At 41.1% G+C, this 27923-nt stretch overlaps 1 protein-coding gene across 2 annotated transcripts; it reads left to right on the forward strand.

Moving 5' to 3' along the window:
• The first annotated feature begins 634 nt into the window (after positions 1 to 634).
• Positions 635 to 27894, forward strand: fam91a1 (family with sequence similarity 91 member A1). Of its 2 annotated transcripts, none has more exons than XM_040020804.1 (24): positions 635 to 948; positions 2049 to 2133; positions 2938 to 3089; positions 4473 to 4530; positions 6917 to 6984; positions 7292 to 7405; positions 7966 to 8056; positions 8511 to 8573; positions 9866 to 9972; positions 10115 to 10153; positions 12303 to 12415; positions 12747 to 12856; positions 13315 to 13424; positions 13837 to 13923; positions 14120 to 14249; positions 19435 to 19583; positions 20235 to 20369; positions 22467 to 22580; positions 22800 to 22872; positions 24367 to 24513; positions 25014 to 25115; positions 25324 to 25447; positions 25558 to 25627; positions 27178 to 27894. In XM_040020804.1, the coding sequence occupies exons 1-24, from the start codon at positions 877 to 879 to the stop codon at positions 27361 to 27363; spliced, it is 2499 nt and encodes an 832-aa protein (XP_039876738.1). In that variant the 5' UTR covers positions 635 to 876; the 3' UTR covers positions 27364 to 27894. The 2 variants fall into 2 exon arrangements, with proteins under 2 accessions (XP_039876738.1, XP_039876737.1); XM_040020803.1 differs by having other exon boundaries at positions 636 to 948; positions 13312 to 13424.
• The last annotated feature ends 29 nt before the right edge of the window (positions 27895 to 27923 follow it).

Below are 27923 nucleotides of genomic sequence, written 5' to 3' on the forward strand. Positions count from 1 at the left end.
CTCATAGCCTACAGACATATATAATATTTACTCCAGTTTGAGCAGGATTCCAAAAACATGCAGAGCCCTGCAGGTTTAGGCTATTCCTTAGACTTTTCCCTCAAACAAAAGAATATCTTTTCTGCATCATCAGTGATATGGACAGGTTTTGGGGGATGGAGGCCCATCCCAAAATGTCATTGTGCCCCTCAGCTGATTTTTTCTGACACTAAAGTCATATGGTTTAGTCGTGAAAATTTTAACACATGTTACTGAAGTAACAACAAAGCCCATGTTAATTATTTGGTTATTATTGTCTCTGTGGAACTAAGAAGGTCCTCATCAGCTTGTGAGGCTATCTTTAAATCATGATCTCAAATGAGACCTATTAAAACAAGTTATGTTATGCACCCCCCCCCAGTCAAAGTGGCCCATCCAGTCAGTCAGGACGGCCCTGACTTTCTGGCTTCACGTCTTCATTAGGATTAAAACAGGCTGCCGTGGGGGTGGAAAATGCTCCACATGTGCTAAAAATACTAAAAATAATGCAGTAATAATCGCACTTTAAGATAAACCATTGATTTGGACGGCGCTAACATCATCTCTCATTTGAAACTCCGCTCTCTCCTGCTCCATTCAGGTTCACGGTCACTCCTCAACAGGAAGTGACGAAAGTAGCCACGAGCGTGACGAACGGCTCTTTCGAAAATACAACAAGGAAGTTACGGTTTATTGTGAAGGAAAATAACCGCTGGAGAAAAAAATTCTCCTCAAACCGGGGGTCCCTTCGCTCGGTTGCTGGGTGTCCGGGGGGGACGAGGTCACCGTGGACTTTCCCGAGAGCCCGTTTCCGATCGTCTCGAGGAATTCTACTTGTAGCCAGCTAGCTAGCTAGCGATGAACACGGACGTGGAATTTCACATCAGGCAGAATTACCCGTGGAACAAGCTCCCAGCTAACGTCAAACAGGTACCGACTTTTAACGTTTCCTGTGGGCACGGAGAGAGGGGGGACACCGCAAGGGGAACCTGTCAATGTCACCGGGGCTGCTCTCTGTCATACTGGCAACTGTCAGTGTCGCACTGCTCGCTCCCCGTCCTCTGCAGGGCTTCACCATCCAGCCGGAGCCATAACTGACCATCATTACACTCCAGCTACTGAAGCCACACTGGCATCACATGACAGTTTGTTTGATTGGGTGGGGGTGGGGGCACCACATGATTTTAGAGCGTGTATGTCACCTGCAGATACGGCTTTTACGTATTTGTGCCTGGTGCATTTAATGCTATTGAAATGTGCTGTTACAGTTAGTCAGTAAAATGCATGACCCCCCCTTCTCTTCTTGTGCCACTACGCCAACATGTCTCGGTGAAGAGGAGGTGGGTGGATGAGCAGTTTGAGCTGCTGCATCCTCATACACCCTCTGAAAAGTTGGATTACTCATCAGAAACAGTGAGACTCCAGGGGCCCCTGGTGTACACATCTGGCCTGATGTGCACAATATAACAAGTTTTCTCTCGCTCAAAACAGCTTTAGATACAATATTAAGCTTATGCCCCAATTCCATTGTTAATTTTCCTTTAATTTAAAATATCTCTTCTCATTTTTTGTGTGAGTTATCATGAATCCAGGGACTACCGTGGCTCTAAAACCTGTGGATTACATCATGACACATAAACTGTCCATTGAGGATCAGACAGGTCATTGCTGATATCTGATCTGCTTAAGGTCATTATTGGTCCAATACCAACCAGTGTATTGGCCTTGTAAGTAACTAGAAGTATGCTGTAGGTATGTGCTACCAAAATCAAGCACAAGACGATGCTTCTTGCTTTATTACCTACCTCTTAGCCTGTGTCAAATTCAAATCCCTCATTGCATCTTTGCAGTTAATATGGTTTCACACGTTTCTCAACACATATGACATCACATCTAATAGCAGGAAATATTCCAGTATGGAAAAATATTTCACAGACAGCTGGAGAACAGGAGGTTTAAAAGAGGCCCTGTTTGGTTTCATCCCCTGACACATTAATGTGGTTGACCTGGGCATTTTCCTTTCTCTGCAGAGTTTGGGGAACTCTCAGCGTGAGTATGAGAAGCAAGTGCTCCTGTACAGCATCCGCAACCAGCTGCGATTCCGCAATAACCTAGGTGAGCAATATTATCCCCCCCCACACACACAGCAGGGGTAAACATACAGGGTGAGCTACATGATGTTTGAGTGTTAGATTAATAGACAGACAGTGGTTTGTGGCGGGATAAATATAACCCCACCAGAGAGTGCTTGATGATGGGCAAAAACTTTCTCACCATATCACCTTGCAGAGAAACATACCCCAGTGCTATTTTATCATTGCAGTAAGACTTCTGATTTCATAAAAGTCTATGGGAAAACAGCACTAAGCTTCATGGCTCTGTGACCTCAGTAAACACTTCTCTGATGGAACTGTAATCCCACTCTCTGCTTTCAAAGCAAATTCAGCAAAACACAAAGTTTATTTTGCAAATTATGGTGATAATTAGGAGGATAAACCAGGGCACGGCTATTGGATCCTGCTTGTCAGTTAGCGAGTGAGCATGCAGTATCCTCTGGTTCCCATTTAGAACTAACTTTCACTCATTATGTCAGGTTTCAAAAAAAGTTACAGCAAAAACAGGAAGCACACGGGTTAAAAATGGGACTCCACTCACCTGTGGGTGATGTCTTATTAGCTCTGTCCATGTTTTGTTCTGCTTTTGGTGTTGATCATAGGATTATCCTTCATATTTGACCTGAAAAGGTAATATACAACTGAAAATACTTGTACTGTTAATAATCATACAGTGGCTAAACATGTGTATGTACCTGTATAATAAAGTGCATTATGTATTACATCGAATCACTTTAGATGTGATGGTGATGTAGAGAGATCGTTTCTGTATGTACACTCTGACTGCTGTTTGTTTTCTGAGCAGTGCGCCACGTGAGGAAGGATGAGCGCAAATATTATGAGGAGCTTCTGAAGTACAGCCGGGACCACCTGATGCTGTACCCCTACCACCTGTCTGACATCATGGTCAAAGGGCTACGAGTCACCCCGTTCTCGTATTACATAGGAATCATGGAGGTAAGCAACTCATGCTGCGTTGAAGAGTGCAATACCAGAGCATTAACTTTGCTCCCATTATCATAATCTCTGTGAACAGCCTCTCGTATACCTGAACATCTGTCGTTCTGTCAGTTCCCGTTGGTTTTAGAACGATGGGGCAGGTAAACCCAGAGGAACAGAGCAGACATACTTATTGTTCAGTGGCAAAGGTTTTCTAATTGACTGGAAACATGCAGTCTCTGTTCATTTAAAATGAACAATGTCTTCAGTTTTTGGCATCCCTGGGAATGAGTGCAGGAACTGCAGGGACAAAACAAGGAATCCAAAAGACCAATACAAGCAGAGGGATCTGAGCTTTTCACAGCTCCCAGCTGTTTAGTTCAGTGTGCTTTTGTTGCATGAATAGTACGAGTATACGGCATTGTTTGGTACACCTGAGTAGATGTGCTGGATTATTATGGTCACCCTGCATAAAGGATAAATGGGTGTATTGTCATTGGTTAGAATGATTGTGTGTTGGTTCATTTTGAACCTAAAAGGTAAGATTAAGGACGTCATAAGACATTGTGTAGGTTTAGGGAGGAATATTCTATGTTTCCTATGTTCCCCAGATCTGTCATCAGTCAGGCACTAGGTGTCAGTCAGCGTCTAGTAAAGCCTCGTCTACCAGCTCAGGGCCATGCACAGGATTGATCCCAGGGCAAACACACCCGGGAAAAATCTTTGCTGTTTGCTCTGCAGTCAGTCTGAGCTTTGCCTGCACGACAGCTCACACTCACTGATAAAGCAGAGAGAACCGGTCTGTCAGGGAGAAGGGTTCTCCTTGACTTTTGGCATTTTCATTTAGATTGCAAAGACTGAGCTCTTGTGTTCACGGGACTGGAGATGGAAAATAATGCATTTGTAATTGAATTACTTCAATTTTGTGGCTGACTACATAGTTGGTGTAATTCCTTTATACAGCCTGCTCTCAGATGTATTTCCATTACCACAACTCTGTGTGCAGATACCAACTGTCACATTCGATTGTTCCACATTTAGTGTACTTCCCATTTCATAGGACAGATGTGGCTAATGTTCTTTTACCTAATTTATAAATACACATAAAGGAACAGCATTTATTTTTCAGCTCACTGAGAGGGGTTTCACCCACTTTCTGCTGCACGCTAAACCAAACTTGACTGAGCTTTAATTGTGACCACTAAATTGCCAAAGGCTATGTCATATTCTGATAATCCGTCTTAAGCACTTAATGAAAACTTGGAGTCGAAATTAGCACGGCTGCTCAGATCTGCTAATCCTGTTATTAATCAGAGACAGGGGACATAGAAAGGGGAGAACAAAATTAGTTTAATTCTTCTTTTTTTCTCCTTTCTCCTCTTTTTTTCTTTCCACCTCCAGGATATTATGAACAGTGAGAAGAGTTACGACTCTTTGCCCAACTTCACTGCAGCTGACTGTGAGTTATTTTTCTTCTCTTCTACGCTTTTAAAATAGCTTGACTGTCTCTGGCTCCCCAACTTTCCCAGTTCTTGTTTAATTTTTTTTTCTTATTGATTGTTTATTTTTGTTATTGAATGGTTATTAAAGGATCCAGAGATCCAAGATTAGGGGTGAGAACAAGAGTCAGGAGCTCACTGGAGAGGCCCTTCAAACCTCTTTGCAGATCTTTTTCGGTTGCGTGGCTTTTCTGTGTTATTCTTGGTGCCTATCACTTCCTTTGTACTTGTGTTACCTGTACCAAAACTGATCTCTCATTAGTTTCTAAGATGATTGACAGAAAGTTATTCAGCAGCTATTTTGATATTAAGTTAGTCGTGTAAGTAATTTCTTCTGGCAAACATTCATTTGTTTCGGCATTTCAGCATGTCCTGATCCCCCCCCACCCCATTTTTATTAATTAGAAACTGAATACATTTTTATTTTCTGTCATTTTTCACACCAAGCAGTTAATCAAGAGAAATAATTGGCAGTTTATTTTACTTAATTTCTACTTCTTTTTTTCTATTTAGGGGAGACAGCTTGTGTAACACATCACATTTGAAAGATAAACTAAAGCAACGTGTCAAAAATGTTTCTCAGAAAATCTGGCTTTTGAAAAGCTGATGATAAAGATGAAGATTGGCACCCTGGCTTTTAGGCATGAGTAGCACATGTTGTTTGTCTCTGTACAGTTTTCTCGACTCATTTTTCTAAGTGTTTTTAGTGTGTTTTGGTTCTTGAATATTGGAGGTTTAAGGCTTCTTAGTAAAACTGCTGTTAATTCTCTCAAAGCCCAAACCCTGCTGTGGTTTTGTTATTTTATTACAGGAATGCTTTTGTAACCCGCTTATTAAATTCAATAACAAATCTAAATAATTGCTTTGTGTTTCCATAACCAAACCAGAGCATTGCCATGGGTTTTAATTGGCTGGTGTAAATGCTATTTAATTATAATGAAAATTGCTTTTCCCCCTAAAAAATGGCCTCATTTCTGAGGACCCGCGTTTTTCTGGGAAATGACTGTGGAGCCTGATTAAAATTAGTTAAAAGTCATGGGCACTGGTTGTGATCTTTGATTTTTAGTTGTCAGCTGAAATGGGCTTTGGTGTTGACTAGTGAGTGGCTGAGTCCTGGCAGTGCAGGACCTTCATGCCGTGGAAGCAGAAGGCCGCCAGCAGGCGATCGTAGCCGTACTCGGAGGGGCCTCACTCCACTAATCTCTCTGGAGGAAGTCTGGAAGTGTGTCATGCAGAAGTGGGAGGATGGAGAGGCAGTGAGAGTGTGTGAGAGAGAGTTTTACGTGGGTGGATGTTTGTGTGTTGTGTCTGTGTCTCAGTGTAGCAGCAGGGTGCAAGTGTAGGATTCTGCGATCTTACTCGTTCCTGTTTGCGTTGGCACCTGTCCCAGCACGTTTTACTCTGCCCCCCTGCAACCCAGCGCAGCACAGGGGAGGGGACGAGGTGGGAGTTTTAGACAAATTTGAATATTTTAGTGTAACATGAAACTTTTTGCTACATGGCCCAGAATTTCCTCAGATTCAGAAAAAATGTGTTCGTTTGATTAGAAATAAATATGCATGCACACGCTTACTCTTGTTATCTCTATCTGCCGGTTGGGGGATGGATTGTGTGTGTGTGTTTGTGTGTGTGTGCCTCTGTGTGTGTTTGTGTTTGTGTGTGTGTGTGTGTGTGTGTGTGTGTGTGTCAGGCAATTGTATTGGAGAATCTGTGTGGGACTTGTTTGGGATTTGTTTGGACTTGCACAAACTTTGAACAAACCTCATGAGGGTTTTTTACTGAAATAACTTTTATTGAAAGAAGTTGGAAAAACACTAAAAAGGAACTGATTCTCAAACTTTCCTTCTTGACGAACGTCTTAGGTCTTACGTCTGTAATTACAAGAAGCCAGACTGAATATTGCAGGATCATTGCAGCCAGGTTAGACTGGACAAAAGTACTGAGCCTCCTACACATTACACCGACAGGAGCTGCTCAGCCATGGAGATCCATGCCAGGAAGTTCCTGGTGCACGGTTATTGTGCTGATTTTAATGTCAGAGGAGGTTTAAAACTGCAGTTACTGATTCAGGAGAGCGTTGGTGACTTTTATGCACCATGTGCCTCTGCACTCTTGTTCCTAAAAACGTCCACGTTGCAATAATACCACTTATAACTGACTGTTGAACATTTAGGGGGGAATAAATTTCAGAAAGTGACTTGTTGCAAATCCAATAATAAAAGTACCACATTTAAATTTAGTGAACTCTTTTGGGAAACTCATTCCTTCACAATTTTTGGTAAAGGCAGACTTGATTTTATACACCTGTGATAAGTTGACTGGCTCATGTTTCCAACCATCCCACAGGTCTAAGGCTACTTGGCATTGGGAGAAACCAGTACATCGACCTGATGAACCAGTGCAGGTCCTCCAAAGTAAGATGTCATTAATATGTATTTTAATGTGTTTTATTACACCTGTGCTCTTTTTAGTCTGTTTAAGCTGAACGAAGCCAGGTATACTTTGCAATCTGGGGCCCGACAGTGTACCATAGATGGTTAGTAAAGTCAGTACGGACTAGCAACTTGAATTAAAGTAAATTCTCCTTTTTGCTTTATTTACTTTGATTGCTTGTCCATTAGTTTGTCCATCTTTGTAGTTAGAATATTAATATCTTTAACTTTTCTCACTTCACCTGCTAATTGCTGAGCCCTCTTTAATAATCTTTGTCTCCACCTTTAGAAATTTTTCCGCAGGAAAACAGCACGGGACCTACTGCCGGCCAAACCAGTCGAGATCTCCGTGGAGCCGTGGTGGGTGGCACAGACAGGCTACATCACCGAGGACGACATAAGGGTGCGACAGAAATTTGACTCTTTTCTTCTTGATTTGTTTCAGTTAAATAATGTACAATAAGACCCTGTCAGTTTTTTTATAGAAAGCTCAGTGTCAAAAATCACATATTTGCCTCAAGCTCTTTACAGCCGTACAGAATACATACAGCGATGTGGTTTAAGCTACAGACAGGCCAAAGAAACCTGGGTGAACATAGGTAGGGAGGATGAGAAAGCTTGGATCCTCATGTTGGAAGTTTAGCGTAATTCTGTCTGTTTAGATGTTTATGTGCCATAGGAAGGATAACATACACATGAAGAGAAGAAGGAACAACATGAAATGAGTGTAGTGAAGACGGTGAAGAATTACTGGTGTAATGTTTTTGTTTTCAACCTAAAACATAAATGAGCGAATTTTTCTAACAATTCTTTTTTTCCACAAGAAAAATAAAGAAACAGAAATCAACACATAATATAAAGTTGGATTACCATGGGTGCTTTTTTTTTAAAACCCTTTTTTGAAGCATATTTCTGTGGTACAGGTGTGTGCTAATGTCATCTGTTTACTGGATCAACTTGCAGATCTGTTCTCCCGCTGAGAAGAAAGCCATTGATAAGATGATAGATTCTGGTCCTCAGCTGGCAGGATCCATGGAGTACAACGTGGTCTTAAGTGAGCAAAATACTCAGTTCTATTTGCTCGTGCTCAACCATAAATTAGGTGGCAAATGTTTAAATCTTGTTAGTTGTTTATAGTAAGAGCAGATTCAGTCTTACCTCAGTGTGTTGGACTGATTTTCGGAGGTGAAACACAGGGATGAAGGTTGTGTTCTTGCAACTTAGATGTTAATTAGAGATCAGTTTGAGTGTGATGAACCTCTACACAGGAGTGCTGGTAACTGAGTGGCAACAAATAGAATAAAATGCACTGAGACGCTTTGCAATCTGAATATGTGTAGATATTCTGATGAGATTTTTATTGGGTTGAGGTTTTTCCAGCATACTATTATTCTACTCTGATGAAGCAGTAACTGCACAGGTTCTGTCATAATATTAGTTTCCACATGGAAATAGCAACAGCAAATATACAAAGAGAGTATTTTATACTGTTTTTTTCTCTGCTGTAGGCTTGTACAACCGGGGATTCATCTACTTAGATGTTCCCATATCTGATGACAGCTGCATCTCAGGTACGTGTGTGTGTGTGTGTGTGTGTGTGTTTAAACATCCCTATTCTATTTTTTTTGGCTAAGAAAGTTTGCTGTCTAAATATTGAACATAAATGAAATGCTAAAAGCTAAAAAAGTATTATGGGAATGAATTTGCACTGATCTGAAATCACGTGTTATAAGAGTATTACAGACACAGTACTGTGCAAAAGTTTCAAGCTAACCTGAGTTTCTTTATGTTTTTCTTAAAGAAACCAGATTTTCTTATAATTTTTCAAGTGATTTTTAAGAAACAATTCTCGAGGCTCTCTGGCAAAAGTTTTTCTTTTGGACATTGGCACCTTTTTCACTTATTTTTATTCCAGTCCTTGTAACTGACCATTTTCAGCAGAATGCATTTGTTTGTTAAGCCACTTAACACCTGATCTGTGAATCATTCAAGCACAAAAAAAGCATCTAACTGAAATATGTGTCTATACGTACCAGGCTGCTGAGCGAAGAGCTAATTTTAAATTGTATCTTTTGTTATTTTGCTACTGTCAGCCTGTCTCAAAAACACTTCTTTTGTTCCCATTTCTATAGTCGAAAAATGAAAAATGTCAAACATGACACAGTTTGTGTGTTTTTGCACCAACAAGATGATTCCCAAACAACTATTAGCTGAAAACCTGGCATATCCCAGCATGAGACGAACAATATCTTCAAGCCATGCCTTTAAGAAATAGCAAAAATCCAGCAAAGACCTGACACAGGACCTGATAGATGGCATTTCAGTTGATAAATCTACTGCTCACTGAAGCCTCATCAGAAATGGTCTCAGTGGAAGGATAGCTGTCAAATAGGAGGAAAGGCTGAGGTTTGCCAAATTACACAAGAACTGGACTGAAAATCAGTGGCAACAGGTCTGTGATGCTCAAATCAGCGAGGGCTTAAAACACGGTGGAGGCTCTGTCGTGGTAAATTGATGGAATTATAAATCAGATTTTGATCCACCACGCAATTCCATCTAGAAAACATCTGATTGACAAAAGCTTCATTTTTCAGTATGACAGTGACCCCAAACACACTGTCAGTCAAGTAAATTCATAGCTGCATAGAAAAACACACATTGGGAAACACAATCAGGCATGGATTGGCCTCCCCAGAGCTCGGATCTCAACATTGTTGAAGCAGTGTGGGATCAATGTGGGAGATGAGGAGGTCAGTCCACACGTTTGCACAGTACTGTAGTGTATTTAAAAAGAAGGGAACGGAAACAGTTCTGTGTTTAAAGAGTTGCTGAACAGTTGTTGGTTACTGTTTGTGTCTTTCAGTGCCCCCACTGGAAGGGTTTGTCATGAACCGGGTCCAGGGCGATTACTTTGAAACGCTTCTGTACAAAATCTTTGTGTCCATTGATGAGCAAACAAACGTAGCAGAGGTAGGCTTTAGAAATGTGTTTCATTATCCTCTGGCTGCTGCGATCATAGTAAGAGAGTGTGTGTGTGTTTGTTTATCGATCAACATTTCAACCAAACACTTTTTTTGTGTCTCCTGATCCTGCCTCCCTCTGCGCTTCCCAGCTGGCAAATGTGTTGGAGATCGACTTGGACTTAGTGAAGGTAGGCATCTGCACATCCTACTGTAACTGAAGTGCAGTTTTTCAGAAGAGAAATGGGGAAACGGTAGATCTGAGAAATATGTCTTTTAAAATTTTCACAGAAAAATGCAGAAGTGATTTTCTGCGCGTCCACTGTTGCTTTAGAAGAGATTTGTTAAACGTACTTCTTGCTTCTCTTTGTCTGCAAAGACACATGGCAGAGCAGCGTTTAGATTAAATGAAAGAAAGGGAGCAGCTTGTTTTGAAAAATATGTTTTGCCGCATAGGAATAGGAATTTGCTTTTCAAGGATGTGACGTTGTGGCATTTTATCTGATAAGCAGCTATCACATCGGACTTTTGTTGTCTTGGAATTTCAGAGACTAACTCTGAGGTGGGGAAAAAGCTTTTGATAATATGTAGCCAAGTGAGGAGACATTTCAGCACAATTTGGCCGTTTTGGTTGGGATATACACCCACGCAGACGTGTATCTGAGTGCCACGATTAGATCCATCATGACCCATGACTCTACCAGAGGGGCTGAGCGGCATCATTCCTGTTGAATTGCTGCTCCAGCTGCACTCCATCATCACTTGGTCCCATCTCATTGGTGCAACTGAAAAGCAGCACTTAGGAGAAGTGGTTGAAGGCAGCGATTTAAAGCGAGTCTCCAGCAGAAGGCCTGTAGCTTCTGAGATGATTGAGATGTCTGAGCGGTCTCCATTGTGCAGAAACTTTTCCCATCCTGACTTGAGTTTGAACTTTCCTCCTGTGCAATAACCACTTCATGGCCTAAGTCATTTGAAAGAAACTTCCTCCCAGGGCCTCTTTTGATATGATAAGAGGATGACTAGTTGACCTCAGCCTGCACCTCTCGGGTGTAAAGGTGTGAAAAGCAATCAAGCTCACTATGCTCATGTCTGAGTAAAAGACTTAACAGCATGGCGAGTTGATGACTGTAGAAGTGGAGGAAATAATGAAAAGGCCAGACAGCTGTACAGTACAGCTGTACTACCTTTCTTTTTTCTTCAGTTTTTGAGACCAGTTGAGTCAGCAGCCAGTAATTGGATGATGCTCTTAGGGAGAAAAGAAAGCAAAAGACTATTCAGATTGCTTTTAGTCACTTTGAGACTCTCACAAGGCATCTCTGCTTACAGTATAATTTGACAATGTAATTTCAAATCCTCTTAAAGCCATTCAAACTGAGGGGGTTGGTTTTCTTGGGCTACACGTTTTTATGACATTTGTCCATCTTTGCACTGAAACGGTTGACTTTTTTTGACAATACAGTTGTTTTTTTCAGGATTTTTAATTTACTGTTGATATTTAGATTAAAATGTTAAATGAGGTCTGAATTAAAATATCTTGCTAATAAACTCTTTAAAAGTTTGTAATTTGTATGGATATAACTGCCTGAACCTAGACAGCGTAGTTTTGAGTTACTCTTACTACTGCAGGGTGGATTTCTGTACTAGAAAAGAAAATTTAGTCAGAAAAATGTCAGCGGTAAAGCTAAGGGCGATGTTGTCATCAGAGATTGCACCATCGCACAATGCGGGAAGAAATGTTTCCCAGAAGAGAGAGATAAAAATACCAAATTTTCTGGTGACGGTCTCAAGACATTTTAGAGCAAAATCTGTAACCCACTTTTCTTCTTTCCTTACCTTATTATTGCATCTCTCTCTGTTGTATCACTATCACACTCAACAACCACTTCTTTAGATACACTTTCCCAGCACTTGGTTGGACTTCTTTTGCTTTCAGAACAGCCTTAATGGCAGTAAAGGGTTTTGCATGGTTAGCAGCAATAATCAGATGTGTGGTGTTTAAATAATGCTTAGTGGGTCTAAAGCATCCAAAGTGAGCCACAAAGTCTCCCCTACACAATTACATCATCGCCACCAGCCTGAACCCTTACAAAGCAGGATGGATCCATGCTTTCATGTTGTTTCCACCAAATTCTCACCCTACCATCTGAATGTCACAGCAGAAATCGAGGCTCATTAAACCAGGAAACGTTTTTCCATACATGCGTTACATGTCTGCCATGTGACTGGGAGCAGTTAAACAGGTGTACCTAATAAAGTGGCTGATAAGTGTACATATGGTTTCAGATATGTTATTTGTGGGATCAAGCATCATTTGCGTGTGCTTCTCCTGTGTTTTATCAGAACGCAGTGTCCATGTACTGTCGCCTCGGCTTCGCCGTGAAGAAAGGTCAGGTGTTCAGCTCAGACCAGCTCCACCCCACCTGGAAGAACGCCCCATCTGTTAACAGGCTCAAGTATGTGTTGTCATCGGTCAGTCAGCGAAACACCATCTGAAACCTCAGTGTAGTGCAATTTGTTGAAATACATTTTTACATTTACACAGTTGAGCACACGAAAAACCAACATTTTAATGGAAGCTTCGAGCGTTTGAGACTCCAGAAACCGCCACACACCAACGTTATTCTTATAAAAATTCAATGCCATCAATGTTTAATGAGTTTTAATTTCTCCAGCTTTAGGACATGATGAACTACTAGGGTGTGGTGACAGTGTGTGATGTGGTGACAGTGTGTGGTGTGGTGACAGTGTCCTTTATGTACTGTGTACTGTTATGTACTGTTGTAGGAGCACTATGGACCCCCAGAAGATGCTGCTGTCCTGGGAGCAGGGCAGTCCTGTAATGGAGGGAGGCTCCTCAGCCACAGATACAGACACCACTAGCCTGGAAGACCAAGGTCTGTATACACACACACATGCACACACACACAGGCATATTCTGCAATGTATGCAAATGCTGATGTGCGCACACGGAGCACTTTATGATTTGAGTTTGAAGCAGCAGTGTTAATGAATCCCTAAGAAAGCTCAGTCATGTTTCTGAAACTCATTCTCACATTAATAGGTGTTTCTCTAAAACATTCTCATATTTAAGCTGATTTTAACTTTGTTTTACATGTTAAGGTGGCACTGTTAAATTTGCTTTAGTGGATATTGTCATATAAGTGACTGTTGATCAGTCACATCTCCATGTAAATCAGGCCTGTTTGATAGAGAGAGGCTTTAGTTTTCGTCTTCTAAATGCAGTTAATCATAAAAACACTAGTTTTAAAAGAATAACTCGCATGTAGCTGTGCTGTTAGACTTGCTGCAGTATGCATGAGTGGTACAGCATATTTTTATGTCTCTGTAGCAGACACAGGTAGCGTTAGCAGCCTGAGCATCCCAGCTGCACCCACCAAGAGGATCGCCTTCCTTTTTGACTCGACCCTTACAGCCTTCCTGATGATGGGCAACTTATCGCCGGTAAGTGAAAGAGTGTGGACGTGAAGGCTTCGCATCAGTGGAAGTGGGGTAGGGTGGGGTAACAAGCATAAGATAAAGATAGTGGTTGTGCTGTGATCTCTCAGAGGGAAAATATTCATTAATGCAGTGTTGCTCATGCATGTGAGTTCTGCTGCTCGCTGAATGGTGCAGAGGGATGTTTGCCTCAGTCTGAACTATAATATGAGTGTACTTTTTATTTTTATTTTGGAAAAATAAAATCTCTGTGTCTAAATTGCTGAGTAGCAAAATCTGGAGCAATTAAGTACCTCAAACTATGTTTGTATCATTATCACTGCTGTTAATCATATAAAAACACAAAAAACAAAACTTATCTTGTAAAAAATTGGATGTTTACTGTTGATCTAATCGTTTTCTGTTGTCATGCTATCAGAACCTGAAGAGTCATGCTGTGACCATGTTTGAAGTGGGCAAGCTGTCGGATGAGACTCTCGACAGCTTCCTGGCTGAGCTGGAGAAGGTGAGACCAGAAATCAGAATTTCTTTCTTGTTTTCAGAAAATCTCTCATCAAAAGCTTAGCTTAAATTGAGAGGATGCTAACTAGGTGCAACAAATACACATGTATGTACAGACATCAAACACTACATGCAGACATCTGAATACAGTCACACAAACTCTGAGTTGGAACTTCTCCACTCGTTTCTGTTTCTCTCAGGTGGAGAGCACAGCAGAGGGCGAGGCTCAGCGTTACTTTGACCACGCTCTGACCCTGAAAAACACCATTCTCTTCTTGCGCTACAACAAAGAACTCACTCAGGACCAGGGACCTGATATTCCAAACATAGGTAATTATGCAGTTACACCGCCTTTATTTTCAAATGAGCACTTTGACGAGGACACGGGGTCTGTTACCAGTCACCCGTCCATCCCCAGTTTACAAGACTGGCTACCCGTCTTACAGTGTTGGTCAGATTTTAGTAAAAATTGTATACAGTGATCATCCAATGGGTCTTCATCCAGAAGTGTGCTCAAAGGCAAGGTCACTTTTGTTATTTTAAGGACAATTACCTATGAACTGTGGTCGATTGTGAGCTAAATGAGTTACTATCTATAATATAGAGCAGGGTGATATGACCAAAAATATTTATAACTATATACATTTGAAAATTTGCGATAACGATATAACTGACGATATAATTGACGCTACACAAAATACTTTACAACTCCTCAACTTTGTTAGTGCAAAAAACCCCATCAATGTATTTTCACTTAAACAAGCAGCTGTTTTTTAAGTGCATTAAAGCTATATAAAAATTTTACCGTGCAAATGGAAATTCTTGCTGACAATTTAACCAAAAGGCATTTCCAGTGGAAATTGGCCGACATATCCTCAGCATAACCATGTATAATATCCACAAAACTTAAAAAGAGGTTATACACACACAATACAGTAATATTATGTTGAAGCACAGTACGTATCACTCCGCGAGGCTCCTGCCTACGATAGCTGTAAAGCTCCGACAATCCATCAAGCGGTGCGGCTTCGTAGCTTAGCAAAGTCGTACTGAAACATTTGACAGATTTTCGAGCGCCGTGTACCACATAAAATCGTTTCGAGGTCAGTAAACACAACCAGAATTCATACGTAAGGCACACGGGATTATAAGGGGCACTGCCGATTTTCAGAAAAATCAAAGGATTGATTTTAAGTGTGCCGTATTTTCCAAAAAACACAGTAATAACGACGGCCCGCTAGCATGCTCTACCAAAAATAGCGCTTTGTTGTGTATCTGACGGACGAAAGCCAAACCAGTTCCACACCACTGAAGTTGCAGCATTTTTACAAACCAGTTCTGGTCCATCCGTTTCATTCAACGAACCACTTTCACTCTCCTCATTGCCCAACATTACACCGGTATTACCGTGAACGGTATGATATGGCAGGTCTCTCTTGGAAATGAGATTTTTAATCTCAATGAGATTTTTACCTGGATAAATAAAGGATTAATAAAATATGGCCCAGCCCTACTATAATATATTGATTTTGTTGTTTCAGTATCATGGAGGGAAACCTGTTCAGTATCTTTGCTTTTGGCATGCATGAACTGAAACACCAAAACTCTGATTATTAGATGACCTTATCTACAGCTACAGTTACATCCATATAATTACTGTTATAATTATAGTGGTGGATGCTCATTATCATTGTGAGCCAGAATCTCAGGATTCAGCCTGCTTTAAATATTTGGTTTCACACAGCTTTTGTTTTTGTTTTTTTCTTTACTCTTAAATCATAATAATGGGATAGAAGGGCGAGATGACCCTAATGTGGTCATCTCAGGGATCAGGTCTCAGGCACACAGCTCTGGCTGTAATTAGCTAATCCTCTCAAACCTTCTGTTTACAAGTGTCAGCCACAAAGATGGTTTACAGGAAGAAGAGCTAAGCAGCTTTTTTCAGATAAAATGAGCTGAGCAGCACCGAAGTAGGTTATAAAATAAACAATGATTATTTTTAATGTCAAATATTAAAGTTACGCTGTCATAATAGGGTCTAAAAACAAAAGCACTGAGCTTGAAATAATTATAATAAGCTCTCTTTTAATGTGACACAGTGTAACTTTGAAGTGCATCAGTGGTTCTGGTGGTCTGTTTTCAGCTGATCAGGAGTTCATGTTTTTATCCTGACTCTGTTACCTAAGAAAGTACTCTGAGCTGCTGTGACTGCAGTTATAGAAAATTGTAAATGTCTTCCATTCAGCAACTTGTTCTGTGATCTCAGAAAATCAATACATCATTACTTTTTTGCTGGTTGTGCTGGTTGTGCTGCTTTTGGCTGGCATCTCTCACTATTGTCTCTTTTGGCCTTCACTGCTGTCTCTTAAATATGCTCACAGAAAATACTGAAGACAACGGCATACTATGTACACAGAGTAAACCTGTATTGTTCAGCTTGTGTCTCTAGAGGGAGCAGAAGAGAGTATGTCCTCCAGCATCGACAAAGCAAGCCTCTGAGTTTCTGTGTAGCTTCCATTGCGCCACCAGATGCTGTTTGTTTGGTTTGGCCGTGTGCCTCCTTTCTGATTGTCTTATCTTTGTGTGCTCCTCATGCTGCTGCTGCTCAGCTGAGGAGTGAGAGCAGTAAGAGCCTGCTGGCTGAAGCTAAACTAATCCCCCAAAGAGTCTAATGATCATTGTTAATTTGGGAAGTGAAGGAAATTTGTCAAGCAAAGAAAAAAAAAAAAACGTTTGGTAAAGTCAGAGGAGACTTTTTTTTTTTTTTTTTAATTATTGGACCAGCCATTCATAACTGTATTAGAATAAAGAGAATAGAAAGTTGAAGTGTGCGTGCCATTTTCCATGTTGCAGGTGTAGTTAATGATGAGTTATTATGGCGGTAAATCACTTTTTACAACAAAACACTCAGAAACAATTGATACTGTCAGAATGAACATTTGCAAATCTTGTAGATTATTAATCCCCGTTTTGTTAATTAAATATAAGTCACTTTATGCATCTTTGAAATTATTTATCTTTCACCCCCTTTTAAAATCTATTTTGGGGGATTTTTTGATCAGACAGTAGAGAGAATGCAGTAAAGCTTGGATAAAGACCAGGGGGAAGGCACGGCAGTAAATGGTGTTTGGAAGGATGCAAACCTGGGCCTGTGCATTGGTCTTATGGCACATGGGATCGTCTACTCACCTAGTCAGCTAAACCAGCCCTCCTGTCTTTCACCCTTTAATATCATAGACATCTCTTAGATTCAATAGGTTCCACTGCAAGATACAAGGATTTTAAATCCAAGGATGCCAAAAATATCCTTTGAAAACTTAAGCAAGAAAAAAAATCTTTGCTCTGTTCAATCATCAACCACATTATTGTCTAAAGCATCCACACTTAGAAATAACTATTCAAGCCCTTTTTTTTTTTTCAAAGGAATAGTTAACATTTTAGGACACATGATTACCAGTTTTTTCACTGAAGATTAGCTAAAAAGATCCTTCAGCCTATGGTTTCTAAGGTATTCCTCGGCCAGATGAGAGATATAATCCCTCGAGCAAGTTCTGAAAAACTCCAGATCTCAGCCCAGCTGGATGCACCTGGAAAATCTCCAAAGAAGAACAGTCAGGAGGCATCCTAATCAGATGGCCTCTGCTCCATGCTTTCCAAGCTCATCACCCTATCTATACAGCTGAGCCCAGCTACCCTACAAGGCCAACTCTTATTTTGCTCATTTATACAGGGAGTGCAGAATTATTAGGCAAATGAGTATTTTGTCCACATCATCCTCTTCATGCATGTTGTCTTAATCCAAGCTGTATAGGCTCGAAAGCCTACTACCAATTAAGCATATTAGGTGATGTGCAACTCTGTAATGAGAAGGGGTGTGGTCTAATGACATCAACACCCTATATCAGGTGTGCATAATTATTAGGCAACGTCCTTTCCTTTGGCAAAATGGGTCAAAAGAAGGACTTGACAGGCTCAGAAAAGTCAAAAATAGTGAGATATCTTGCAGAGGGATGCAGCAGTCTCAAAATTGCAAAGCTTCTGAAGCGTGATCATCGAACAATCAAGCGTTTCATTCAAAATAGTCAACAGGGTCGCAAGAAGCGTGTGGAAAAACCAAGGCGCAAAATAACTGCCCATGAAGTGAGAAAAGTCAAGCGTGCAGCTGCCAAGATGCCACTTGCCACCAGTTTGGCCATATTTCAGAGCTGCAACATCACTGGAGTGCCCAAAAGCACAAGGTGTGCAATACTCAGAGACATGGCCAAGGTAAGAAAGGCTGAAAGACGACCACCACTGAACAACACACACAAGCTGAAACGTCAAGACTGGGCCAAGAAATATCTCAAGACTGGTTTTTCTAAGGTTTTATGGACTGATGAAATGAGAGTGAGTCTTGATGGGCCAGATGGATGGGCCCGTGGCTGGATTGGTAAAGGGCAGAGAGCTCCAGTCCGACTCAGATGCCAGCAAGGTGGAGGTGGAGTACTGGTTTGGGCTGGTATCATCAAAGATGAGCTTGTGGGGCCTTTTCGGGTTGAGGATGGAGTCAAGCTCAACTCCCAGTCCTACTGCCAGTTTCTGGAAGACACCTTCAAGCAGTGGTACAGGAAGAAGTCTGCATCCTTCAAGAAAAACATGATTTTCATGCGGGACAATGCTCCATCACACGCGTCCAAGTACTCCACAGCGTGGCTGGCAAGAAAGGGTATAAAAGAAGAAAAACTAATGACATGGCCTCCTTGTTCACCTGATCTGAACCCCATTGAGAACCTGTGGTCCATCATCAAATGTGAGATTTACAAGGAGGGAAAACAGTACACCTCTCTGAACAGTGTCTGGGAGGCTGTGGTTGCTGCTGCACGCAATGTTGATGGTGAACAGATCAAAACACTGACAGAATCCATGGATGGCAGGCTTTTGAGTGTCCTTGCAAAGAAAGGTGGCTATATTGGTCGCTGATTTGTTTTTGTTTTGTTTTTGAATGTCAGATATTGTATATTTGTGAATGTGGAGATGTTATATTGGTTTCACTGGTAAAAATAAATAATTGAAATGGGTATATATTTGTTTTTTGTTAAGTTGCCTAATAATTATGCACAGTAATAGTCACCTGCACACACAGATATCCCCCTAAAATAGCTAAAACTAAAAACAAACTAAAAACTACTTCCAAAAACATTCAGCTTTGATATTAATGAGTTTTTTGGGTTCATTGAGAACATGGTTGTTGTTCAATAATAAAATTATTCCTCAAAAATACAACTTGCCTAATAATTCTGCACTCCCTGTATCTGTAATCCCATTATTTTAGTCACTACCCACAGTGCATGATGACAGGGCATGGTTGGAACAAAGCTCCCAGTTCATCATAACAGTCCGGTGGAGTGCAAATTTTTTGCTGTGGCGTTAAGTCTCTCTATCCTGAGACAACACTACAAATTTAATGCGCATAAACATTTGCATTAGCCTGTTTAGGAGGTAAGTCAGGATTTTCTCATGTTTTTCCTCTCACTAGGTTTCCCCTTGGACATGTTGCGCTGTGAGAGCCTGCTGGGTCTAGACCAGGCCACCTGCAGCCGCGTCCTCAACAAGAACTACAAGCTGCTGGTCTCGATGGCACCGCTCAGCAACGAGATCAGACCCATCAGCAGCTGCACCCCTCAGGTATGATGCCTGGAAGGAAGGAGAGCAGAAGGGCTGCTATTTGGCATGCTGGGATGTTTGGGTACATGTCGAGTGCGTTTATGTGTGTGTGTTTGTGTTCTAGCTGACAGTTAATGAGTTTGTCCGTTTGGTTGTGTTTGCCTTCTCTTGTAGTGTACACACTCATGCGCTCGGGATTGATTTGTGATTGTGTGTGTGCTCCGAGTGCTCAGCCTGCAGTTGCCCCAACAACAAGGCTACACATAGAGAAAAGGGAAGGAAAGGAGGCGAGGCTCACCAGTAATTCCTCTGCCTGGCCACACTCCAGCTTTCTAGCTGAGCTCAGAGAGACAGAGGGAAAGAAGTTAAACTCTTGTTGTGCCATTCACGCTGCTGCTTATTCTAACACTGCTGCGACTCAGTGAAGTGGAATTTACCAAATTCTCGTCTTTGTTTTCTTCTCACGTCTCTAATAGCAGCTTCAGTTTCCCCTCAGACAGAAGAACAACACGGACGCAATTATTGTCATGCGCCTGTGTTATTTTTTTAGGTTGATGTGAAGTGTGAGTTTATGCGAGGAATGAGATGGGAAAACTGCCCAGTGTGCATGCGTTAGTTCTGCTTCTGTAAACTTATGTATGAGTGCGTGTGTGTTTTTGTTTCTCCTTGTAGCACATTGGCCCAGCCATCCCTGAGGTGAGCTCCATCTGGTTCAAGCTGTACCTGTATCATGTGACTGGCCAAGGCCCGCCGTCTTTGCTGCTCTCCAAAGGCTCCAGGCTCCGCAAGCTGCCGGACATTTTCCAGGTTTGTCCAAACTAATGATTAATCAGCTGTGTAAGTCAGAGGCGTAGAGACATGGTCTAGTCAGATTAAAAAACAGCAGTACTGTGTTGGACCAGCAGTTGGCTGAGTCACATTTTCACTCATCTTTTAAAACCTACCCTCTCAAATCTTTGACCTTCAGTGAGTCGGAAGGACGGGTAATCAGAGCGCTGGCTAGCTCTTTTCTAAACAAAGGCTCTCGTGGACCTTGGTCATATCTCACTGTTAACCTGCATTTTTCTCTTCAAAGGCTTCCTACTGGTTGTGGGATTTGTTTTAATAGCTCTGGGATTGTGAGACAAGGACCTAATGATGACTTGATATAGTAGATTCTCAGGGGAAGATGTGTAATGTCATGCAAATGGACCTATTAGACCATAGCTTGCATGCATGTATTTTTGCACCTTTTATCTACATGTCTCTTAATTTGTTGGTGTTTCAATAGGTTCAGAAAACATGCAAAATATTTTTAATGGGTCATTGTAACACTAATGACCTAGTTTTAAGGCAAAAGCTAACTAGGAGCAATCCAACTGCCAATCCAGCCAGCCAGCCAGCCAGCAGGTTGACAGTCTGTTGCAGGGCTAACACTTAACATGTAATAAGAATCATGTGAAAGCAATTTTTGATTTTTTGGGAATTTCAAATTGACTGTGGAAGGACAGAGAGTTTCCATAGGAGAACCAGGTTATCTCACGCTGGGATAACATATGGAGTAGAGGCTTGCGGGGGTAAATAAGAAAATGTTTTGCCTTAAAACGATCTCACAGTCCTGTGAAAAACTGAGTACACTCTTACTGCTTTCACAGGTGATAAGAGTGTAAGTTGTAGCCAGGTGCTTCTAATCAAATGCACTTGATTAACTGATCATCAGCAAGTGTGAGTGTATTCATAAAAGCTGAAGTTTTGGCAGCTTGCTGGTCTGAAGCATTCTGGAGTGTGTTAACCTGAATCCTCCAGTGCCACAGCCCTTCGGGGAGAGTACAGTATTTAAATTCCTCTGTAGCAAACTATTCCAGAGTCAGATGCGAGACTATCTGTCTGACAGCTAAAGCTTGGCTGAAATTGGGTCATGTAACAGGACAATGTTCCAAAGCGCAGCAGGAAATCTACAACAAAATGACTGAAAAAGAAAATAACCAATGTGCTGCAATGACCCAGTCAAAGTCCAGACCTCAAGCTGATTGAAATTTAGGACCTTAAAAGAGCTGTGTATAAATAAATATCCATAAATCTCAATGAACTGAAACAACGTTGTAAAGAAGAGTCGGGCAGAATTCCTCCGTAATGAAAAGAGAAGCTGATAAAGTGACACAGACTGTAAAGTCTGAAGTGCTGTTTGGTGTTGAGCCCTGTGTGTGAGTCTGTTGATTAAAGGAGAGACTGGGCCAGCTTGAGATTGTCACTGAAGAGCGAAGGGTGGAGGAACTGTGCTCTTACTGTGGAGTTGGTTGTTTGTTTGCTCTGCCTTCTCATGGCAGTGCAGGAAGTTACACATTTAAACAATTTCAGTCCATAAGTCACTTATGGAGTGAAAATAATTAACCAGAGACATGAGGATAACACCTTAATTTCATCTAAAAGCTCTCTCTCAGTTTGAGAGAGCCAAACAAAATCCTTGGCATGTAAAATCAGCAGCAGGGTGGAACCTTGATTAATTTAACCGGCTAATATTGACCTAGTGGGAGGTTGACAAGATGGCATGACAGTTGAACTAGAAGAAAATCGTGTTTCCTCTTATTCTTTTTTGTTTTTCGATCTTCTAAATTAAACAAAAACTGGTAGATGGTTCAACTGAGATGCTGTCCTACATGTAGAAACCTGTATTTACATTTACATAAACAATAAAGCTATTTGGGGGCAAAAAGAAGTGTAAAATTGCAAACCTATCTCCACTTTTACACATCTACTATCATTTATTAGAATTTATTATGATTTATAAAGCTTTATGTTAAATAAAATGTGTTTTTCTTCATATTATTATTTTTTGTCCAGTTTGTTGAAAGCTGCTTTGGAAAGATCTGATGATGAGTGAAGTTATTCATTGCTGAATCCCTTGAACCATTTCTCTCTCTTCAGGTCTATGACAGGTTATTGATAACTTCCTGGGGTCACGACCCTGGAGTGGTCCCTACGTCCAACGTGCTGACAATGCTTAACGATGCCCTTACACACTCTGCTGTTCTCATCCAGGTAAACTCACACAGATGAGGCTGATTTTTCTATGTTGTTGTCTTAAACCTCATTTAAGTTGAGAGGATAAAATATTGCCTTTAATACCAGATTATTTAACTTAATATTCATTTAATGCTGTCTGATGACATTTTTGTACGTTTTGTACCAACTCTTGCTGTGTTTGTGTATAAATGTGCACTGATTGTAATTTAAACTACATGTGCATGTAATCCACAGGGTCATGGTATGCATGGGCATGGAGAAATGGTGCACATCCCATTCCCTTTTGATGAGGAGGATCTGAAGGGAGGTAAGAACCTGTCTGTGCATAAACTATTGTTTTGATATAGCAGCTTTCAAATAGCCAACCTGCATTTAACCATAATGAAGAGTCCTGTTTTACTGAATCAGACAAAATGTTAAAAAAGGGACATTTTCTTGGCTCAAAATGGACCTTTGGAGACTGACTTTGCACAGAGGCGCGACTGTCTCACATGCTGAATCTGTGTTGTCTTATTTTACAGAAATCAAAGCATTTTCTTTTCTATTTTTGATTTAAAGATTTAAAGTTTTTGAATAAATCAAACTGTTTTAAAAACACTGCTAAACATCGGCGAACCATAAGTGTACCTATGCAGAGAAAGCTGTGGCTGTCAAAGAATGAGAGGTGATAGTGAAATAACAGGAGAAAGGGGTTTTTCTCATAAGAAAATATGAAACCATGATTTTTTTGCTTCACAATAGTATTCTTGACACGCTACTGTTCTCCCCAGAAACGGAAAACTCAAACCCACAGATTGGAGATTAGGAGGCCTCGCAGACTCTTTATTTGATTTCCTATGGCTATTCATGGTGCAGAATAGAACCCCGTCCTACAATTCAGCATATTTCAATAAGATATAAACATTTCAAAAATAGATTTTAACACAATAAAAACCTCAGATATCAGGCCATTTGAAGTTTTTATTGATGTTGTGAAATATGGCTTTTTCCATCTGCTCATTTTTCGTGCTCCTAATCTGACCTTGGGTTCATGTGTTCCAAAGGAAGAGGAAATGTACAAAGTCTTCAGTTTGCTTTTGGTGGACTCGGTGACTCATAGCCAGAAAACCTGTGGTGTAAGATGCATAGAGGGAATCTGAATCAGATATCAGAACAACCCTGAAAGGCTACTCTTAAATGTAAAGGATGGTCTCTCTACTACTGATGTCCTCTTTAAAGGTGACTCTGAATGTAGCTTAAAAGGGCTGTCAATGAACATTAAATTATTATATAAAAATAAAACGTATTCACGTCTTTCTATTTGCATGTTCGTACTTCCTAACATTACAGAGAGATTAGGTAAAGTGTAGCAATGTGTCCTTGGTTTACAGCCTTAAATTGCTAACTGATAATACTGTTATACTGTATTATACGCTAATGATATATCAGCATTGGTATACTTTCACTGGCAGGGTGTGCATAAATTACAAGCATACCTTCAAACTGTGATATTTTCTCTGCTGACTCAAACATTCACTGTTTTCAGCTTTGAGGGTTTTAACTCATCAAACACTGTTAGATTTTGAATCCTGTAAAATCCCTCTCTTTGTGCATTTGCTTAAAAGTACCATTTAAGTCTCATCCTCCTAATGTGCTTACTGAACAAATGTAACCGGCCAAATGAATAAACACAGTCCATAACAGCCTCATGCAGCAGATAAATTGTGGTCGTATCTTTGCATCGTGTCATTTTGAGTGTTAGCTTTGCCCCGTTTGGTGTTTAACATGATCCCACTGTGTGTGTTGTGTGCCTCCTGTGCAGAGTTCTCCTACTCCAACATGTGCGTGCACAAGGCACTGCAGAAACTGAAGGAGCATGTGGATCTGGAGCACCAGTGTGGCTACATCACCATGCTCAACTCCAACAACAGGCACCGCCGCAGGCCCAGCGACAGCACTGAGTGCAGAGGTAACAAGAGCTCGCACGTGCACTTCTTTTTTACGGCTGTGCATGTGAGGGTGCTGGATGGAAAGCATGCCGGGTTGAACTAGCAGTGGTGCCCTTACCTGCGATGGCCATAATAGCACTAATGGTGCAGATTGGATAAATATCGCTCACAGTCCAGTTTAATTATGCCGTTTGTCTGCAGAATAGTTTCTTTTATTGTGATTGCCTTTGCTAATGCATATGGATCGAACACTTTTAGCCTTTACCTTCAGATCAGCTGATTGAATCTTGATGTAAATGATCACAAATCTCATTTAACGCGCCAAGTTAAAGATACAACACTGCAGGTCTGCTTTTTAACAGATGAATTTCCAATGTAAATCCAGCAAATGGCAAGAAATGATTTTAAAAAAGCTTCTCAGTTGAAGGTCTTATAGGCTTTATTCTAGCTCTTACCATTTACCCACAAACAACACTCAAAAGCCTTAACTGTGACTTAGATTTTGTCACTTCTCTTCCAGGAGACACCCATCTAGGTGGAGGCTTGGACACTAATGGCAGCACTGAGTCCTTTGAGCTTGTGACAGAGGAGAACAACGGTGAAGGCAAAGGAAAGACAGACAGTAAGTGTGTGTTATTTTTAATTAGGATATCTCCAGTAGTATTTAATCAGATGTTTGTTAGTTGAAAGTGTTTGGGAAGAATCTAAGAGCTAAAGCTAAAGTGTGACAGAGGCTCCATGCTAAATTCAACACCAAAATGCTCTTGTCAGTGTCTTATGTTGTAATTTGTGTCCATCTTTCCCTTGCCAATCTCTTTTTCCCCCCTCAGCCCTTTCATCTGAAGACGAGTGGGTCCCTCTTGAACTGTGCTTTGGCATGCCCCTCTTCAGCTCTGAGCTCAACCGCAAAGTGTGTCGAAAGATTGCTTCGCACAAGCTCTGCAGCAACGAGAGGTAAAAACCAAAATCAGGCAGCATCCTCTAAAGCTTAACTTTTACATAAAAACTGTGACAGGAGCTTTGACGTGTGTTGATGCTTGACTAAAGATTTGTTGTTGTTTCAGCCTTCAAGAGCTACTCCACTCGAGCCGAAAACTGTCACTCAAGGTGTTGAGCTTCGTTCAGTCATTCCAGGTAAAATCACTTTGCAGTTTCTTCAGGTGTCCGCTTAAGAAATCCTGCTCAAAAGTAAAAGTCTTGGCCAGTGAAAAGAGCAAATGTCAGGTTGACAATAATTTATCCATTTATTTTCATAAACTGTTTAAATCGATTCAGATCGCCACAGTTTGTATCTAAAAAGCGTCCCAGACTGATAATCCATCCAAATGTCCAGTCAAGACACGAGCCACGTGGGCCTTATGAGACAGAAAGAGGATAATAACAGGAAAGTACAATGTGGTAAAAATATAAATATGTTGTTTTAGCATAATTAATGTTAACATTTAAGCATTGTTCATTTTCAATTTATTTATATATCGTCAATTCAGAACAGCCTCCTCAAGTTGCTTTAAATTGTGTGGTAAGACCCTACAACATTAAACCCCAAACAATCAGGTGATGGGCAGCACTTGGCAGCAGTAGAAAGGAAGAACTCTCTTTAACAGGAAGAGACCTCCAGCATAACCAAGCTCCGGGAGTGGCAATCATCTTCTGTGATTGGTTGGAGGGTCAGAGGGGAAAGAAAAGAGAAAGAACAGAGCTTAGAGAGGAGGACAAAACAAACACGATAAAAGATGAGATAAAAGTTAATGACATATAAAAATGGCATCCAAATGCACAGGGAGTGAAGAAGAAACTGAATGCAGACTGATTGCAGTGCAACTAAGGAAGGGTTCAGTTTTATGCATAATTAACAACTGTTATTACTTTTAACCTCAGTGCTTTAAAGTGATTCTTATTCACCACTTTAAACACACGTTCACACTCTTCATGAACACTGTTGTGACCCACAGCTAGTTTAAGGAAAAACCTTCAAACAGACCTGTTGTGCTGATTTTCATTCACATTTTAATAACAATCTCTATTTATTTCTATTTGGCCTTGATATGGCCCCTTAGTCTCATTAAGGCATCTTTCTTCTGATTGGTTGCCTTTGGATGACTATATTAATGGTATCTGTTCTCTTTGTAATCATAAAGAGACAAAAGTAGAAAAAAATGGTCTCAATCAGAGTGTTTTAAGCAGTCTGTAAGCTCGGCTTTCAGCCTTCTGCGATTACTTACACATGCGCCGACCTCATTAGTTGAAGCTTTTGCCAAGTGTAATAGGAGCATCCAACATCGTAATAGTACATATGTGACAGAAAATAAGGAACTGCATAATGGGTCCACTTTAAGTTGGTGTTTATTTAATTTTAGTGATCAATTAAAGACATGAACATTACAATGCAAAACAGGAAGTGGAGCTGGGTGAACATTTAGTGCAAGAAAGAAAGAAAAGACAGAAATTGGAGACAAAGGAAAAAATAAGTGAAGTAATCAGAGCTGAATCAGGGTGTTGCAGCACGAAGGTAACATGATTAAGCGAAAGGACGTGGCAGCAGTATTTACTGGTTGAAATGGTGGGCTGTTTCATGAATCACACAGGAACCCTTCTGCTGGCTTTTCCTCCTATAAAAATATATCCCTGCCCTTCATATCGCTGCCTGGTGTTCTGATCTGTCACCTTTGACCCCGTGTTGGCAGGATGGCAGCCAGCCCTCTGACCTGGACAGTGGCGTGTCCAACCCTCTCAGCCAGCCCCCGCCAGAGTCCGGTGTCCCCCTGCCCGCCCTCAACCTCCTCTTCAAGGACGGGCAGCTGAAGGAATGGAGCGGGCGCGCCCCTCCTCCTCTAGACATCTCAGCCCTGCAGAAAGACCAACTGACATAAAGCATCAGCAAAACTTCCAGATTTAGGAACGAGGAAACAGCGTCCCAACAAAGGGGGCTAATGTCTTTTCGCAGCGTCACGTCTCACTGTGGAAATTCCTGTTCGTGGTTCCAGCCCTGCATCTTTAAATCCAGTCACAAGGAAACTCCCTTATTCGTAAGCCCCACCTTCTTGTCCATCAGTATCCAGTCAAAGGTAATTGGCCCCGTCAGCACTTTGTCATTCACCTACTGTATGAGGAATCATCGACGCTAGTACCAACCCTCTTTGCTGTCCTCCTTCCCTCCCCTCTGTGATTCCTCGTATTCGTAGCAAGGCAGTGTTATCTGTTGGAGTGGTGCTATTATCACACTATATCACAGCGATGCAGGTAAACATCATTTAACCTGGAAGACCATCTAACTGGAAACAAATGCGCTGTTTTCCCACTGACTCCACCCCACCCCCACCCCTTCAGTCGATGGATGTTTTGTGACCCTTGAGAGCAGAGTGTAAAATGGTTAATATTGCATAGATGTTCTAAAAAAAAAAAGAAAAAAAGACCTATAAAATAAACATTA

The sequence above is a fragment of the Simochromis diagramma genome, unplaced genomic scaffold, assembly GCF_900408965.1.
Source record: "Simochromis diagramma unplaced genomic scaffold, fSimDia1.1 OVJJ01000753.1, whole genome shotgun sequence".
Classification (NCBI taxonomy): Eukaryota; Metazoa; Chordata; class Actinopteri; order Cichliformes; family Cichlidae; genus Simochromis; species Simochromis diagramma.

Bases quoted from the DNA above. Each gene is read 5' to 3' on its own strand.
- fam91a1 (XM_040020803.1), top strand. From the start codon at position 877: ATGAACACGGACGTGGAATTTCACATCAGGCAGAATTACCCGTGGAAC. The intron at 20,370-22,466 runs GTTTGTCCAAAC...CTCTCTCTTCAG, and splicing joins AGCTGCCGGACATTTTCCAG to GTCTATGACAGGTTATTGAT. The intron at 22,873-24,366 runs GTAAGAACCTGT...CCTCCTGTGCAG, and splicing joins TGAGGAGGATCTGAAGGGAG to AGTTCTCCTACTCCAACATG.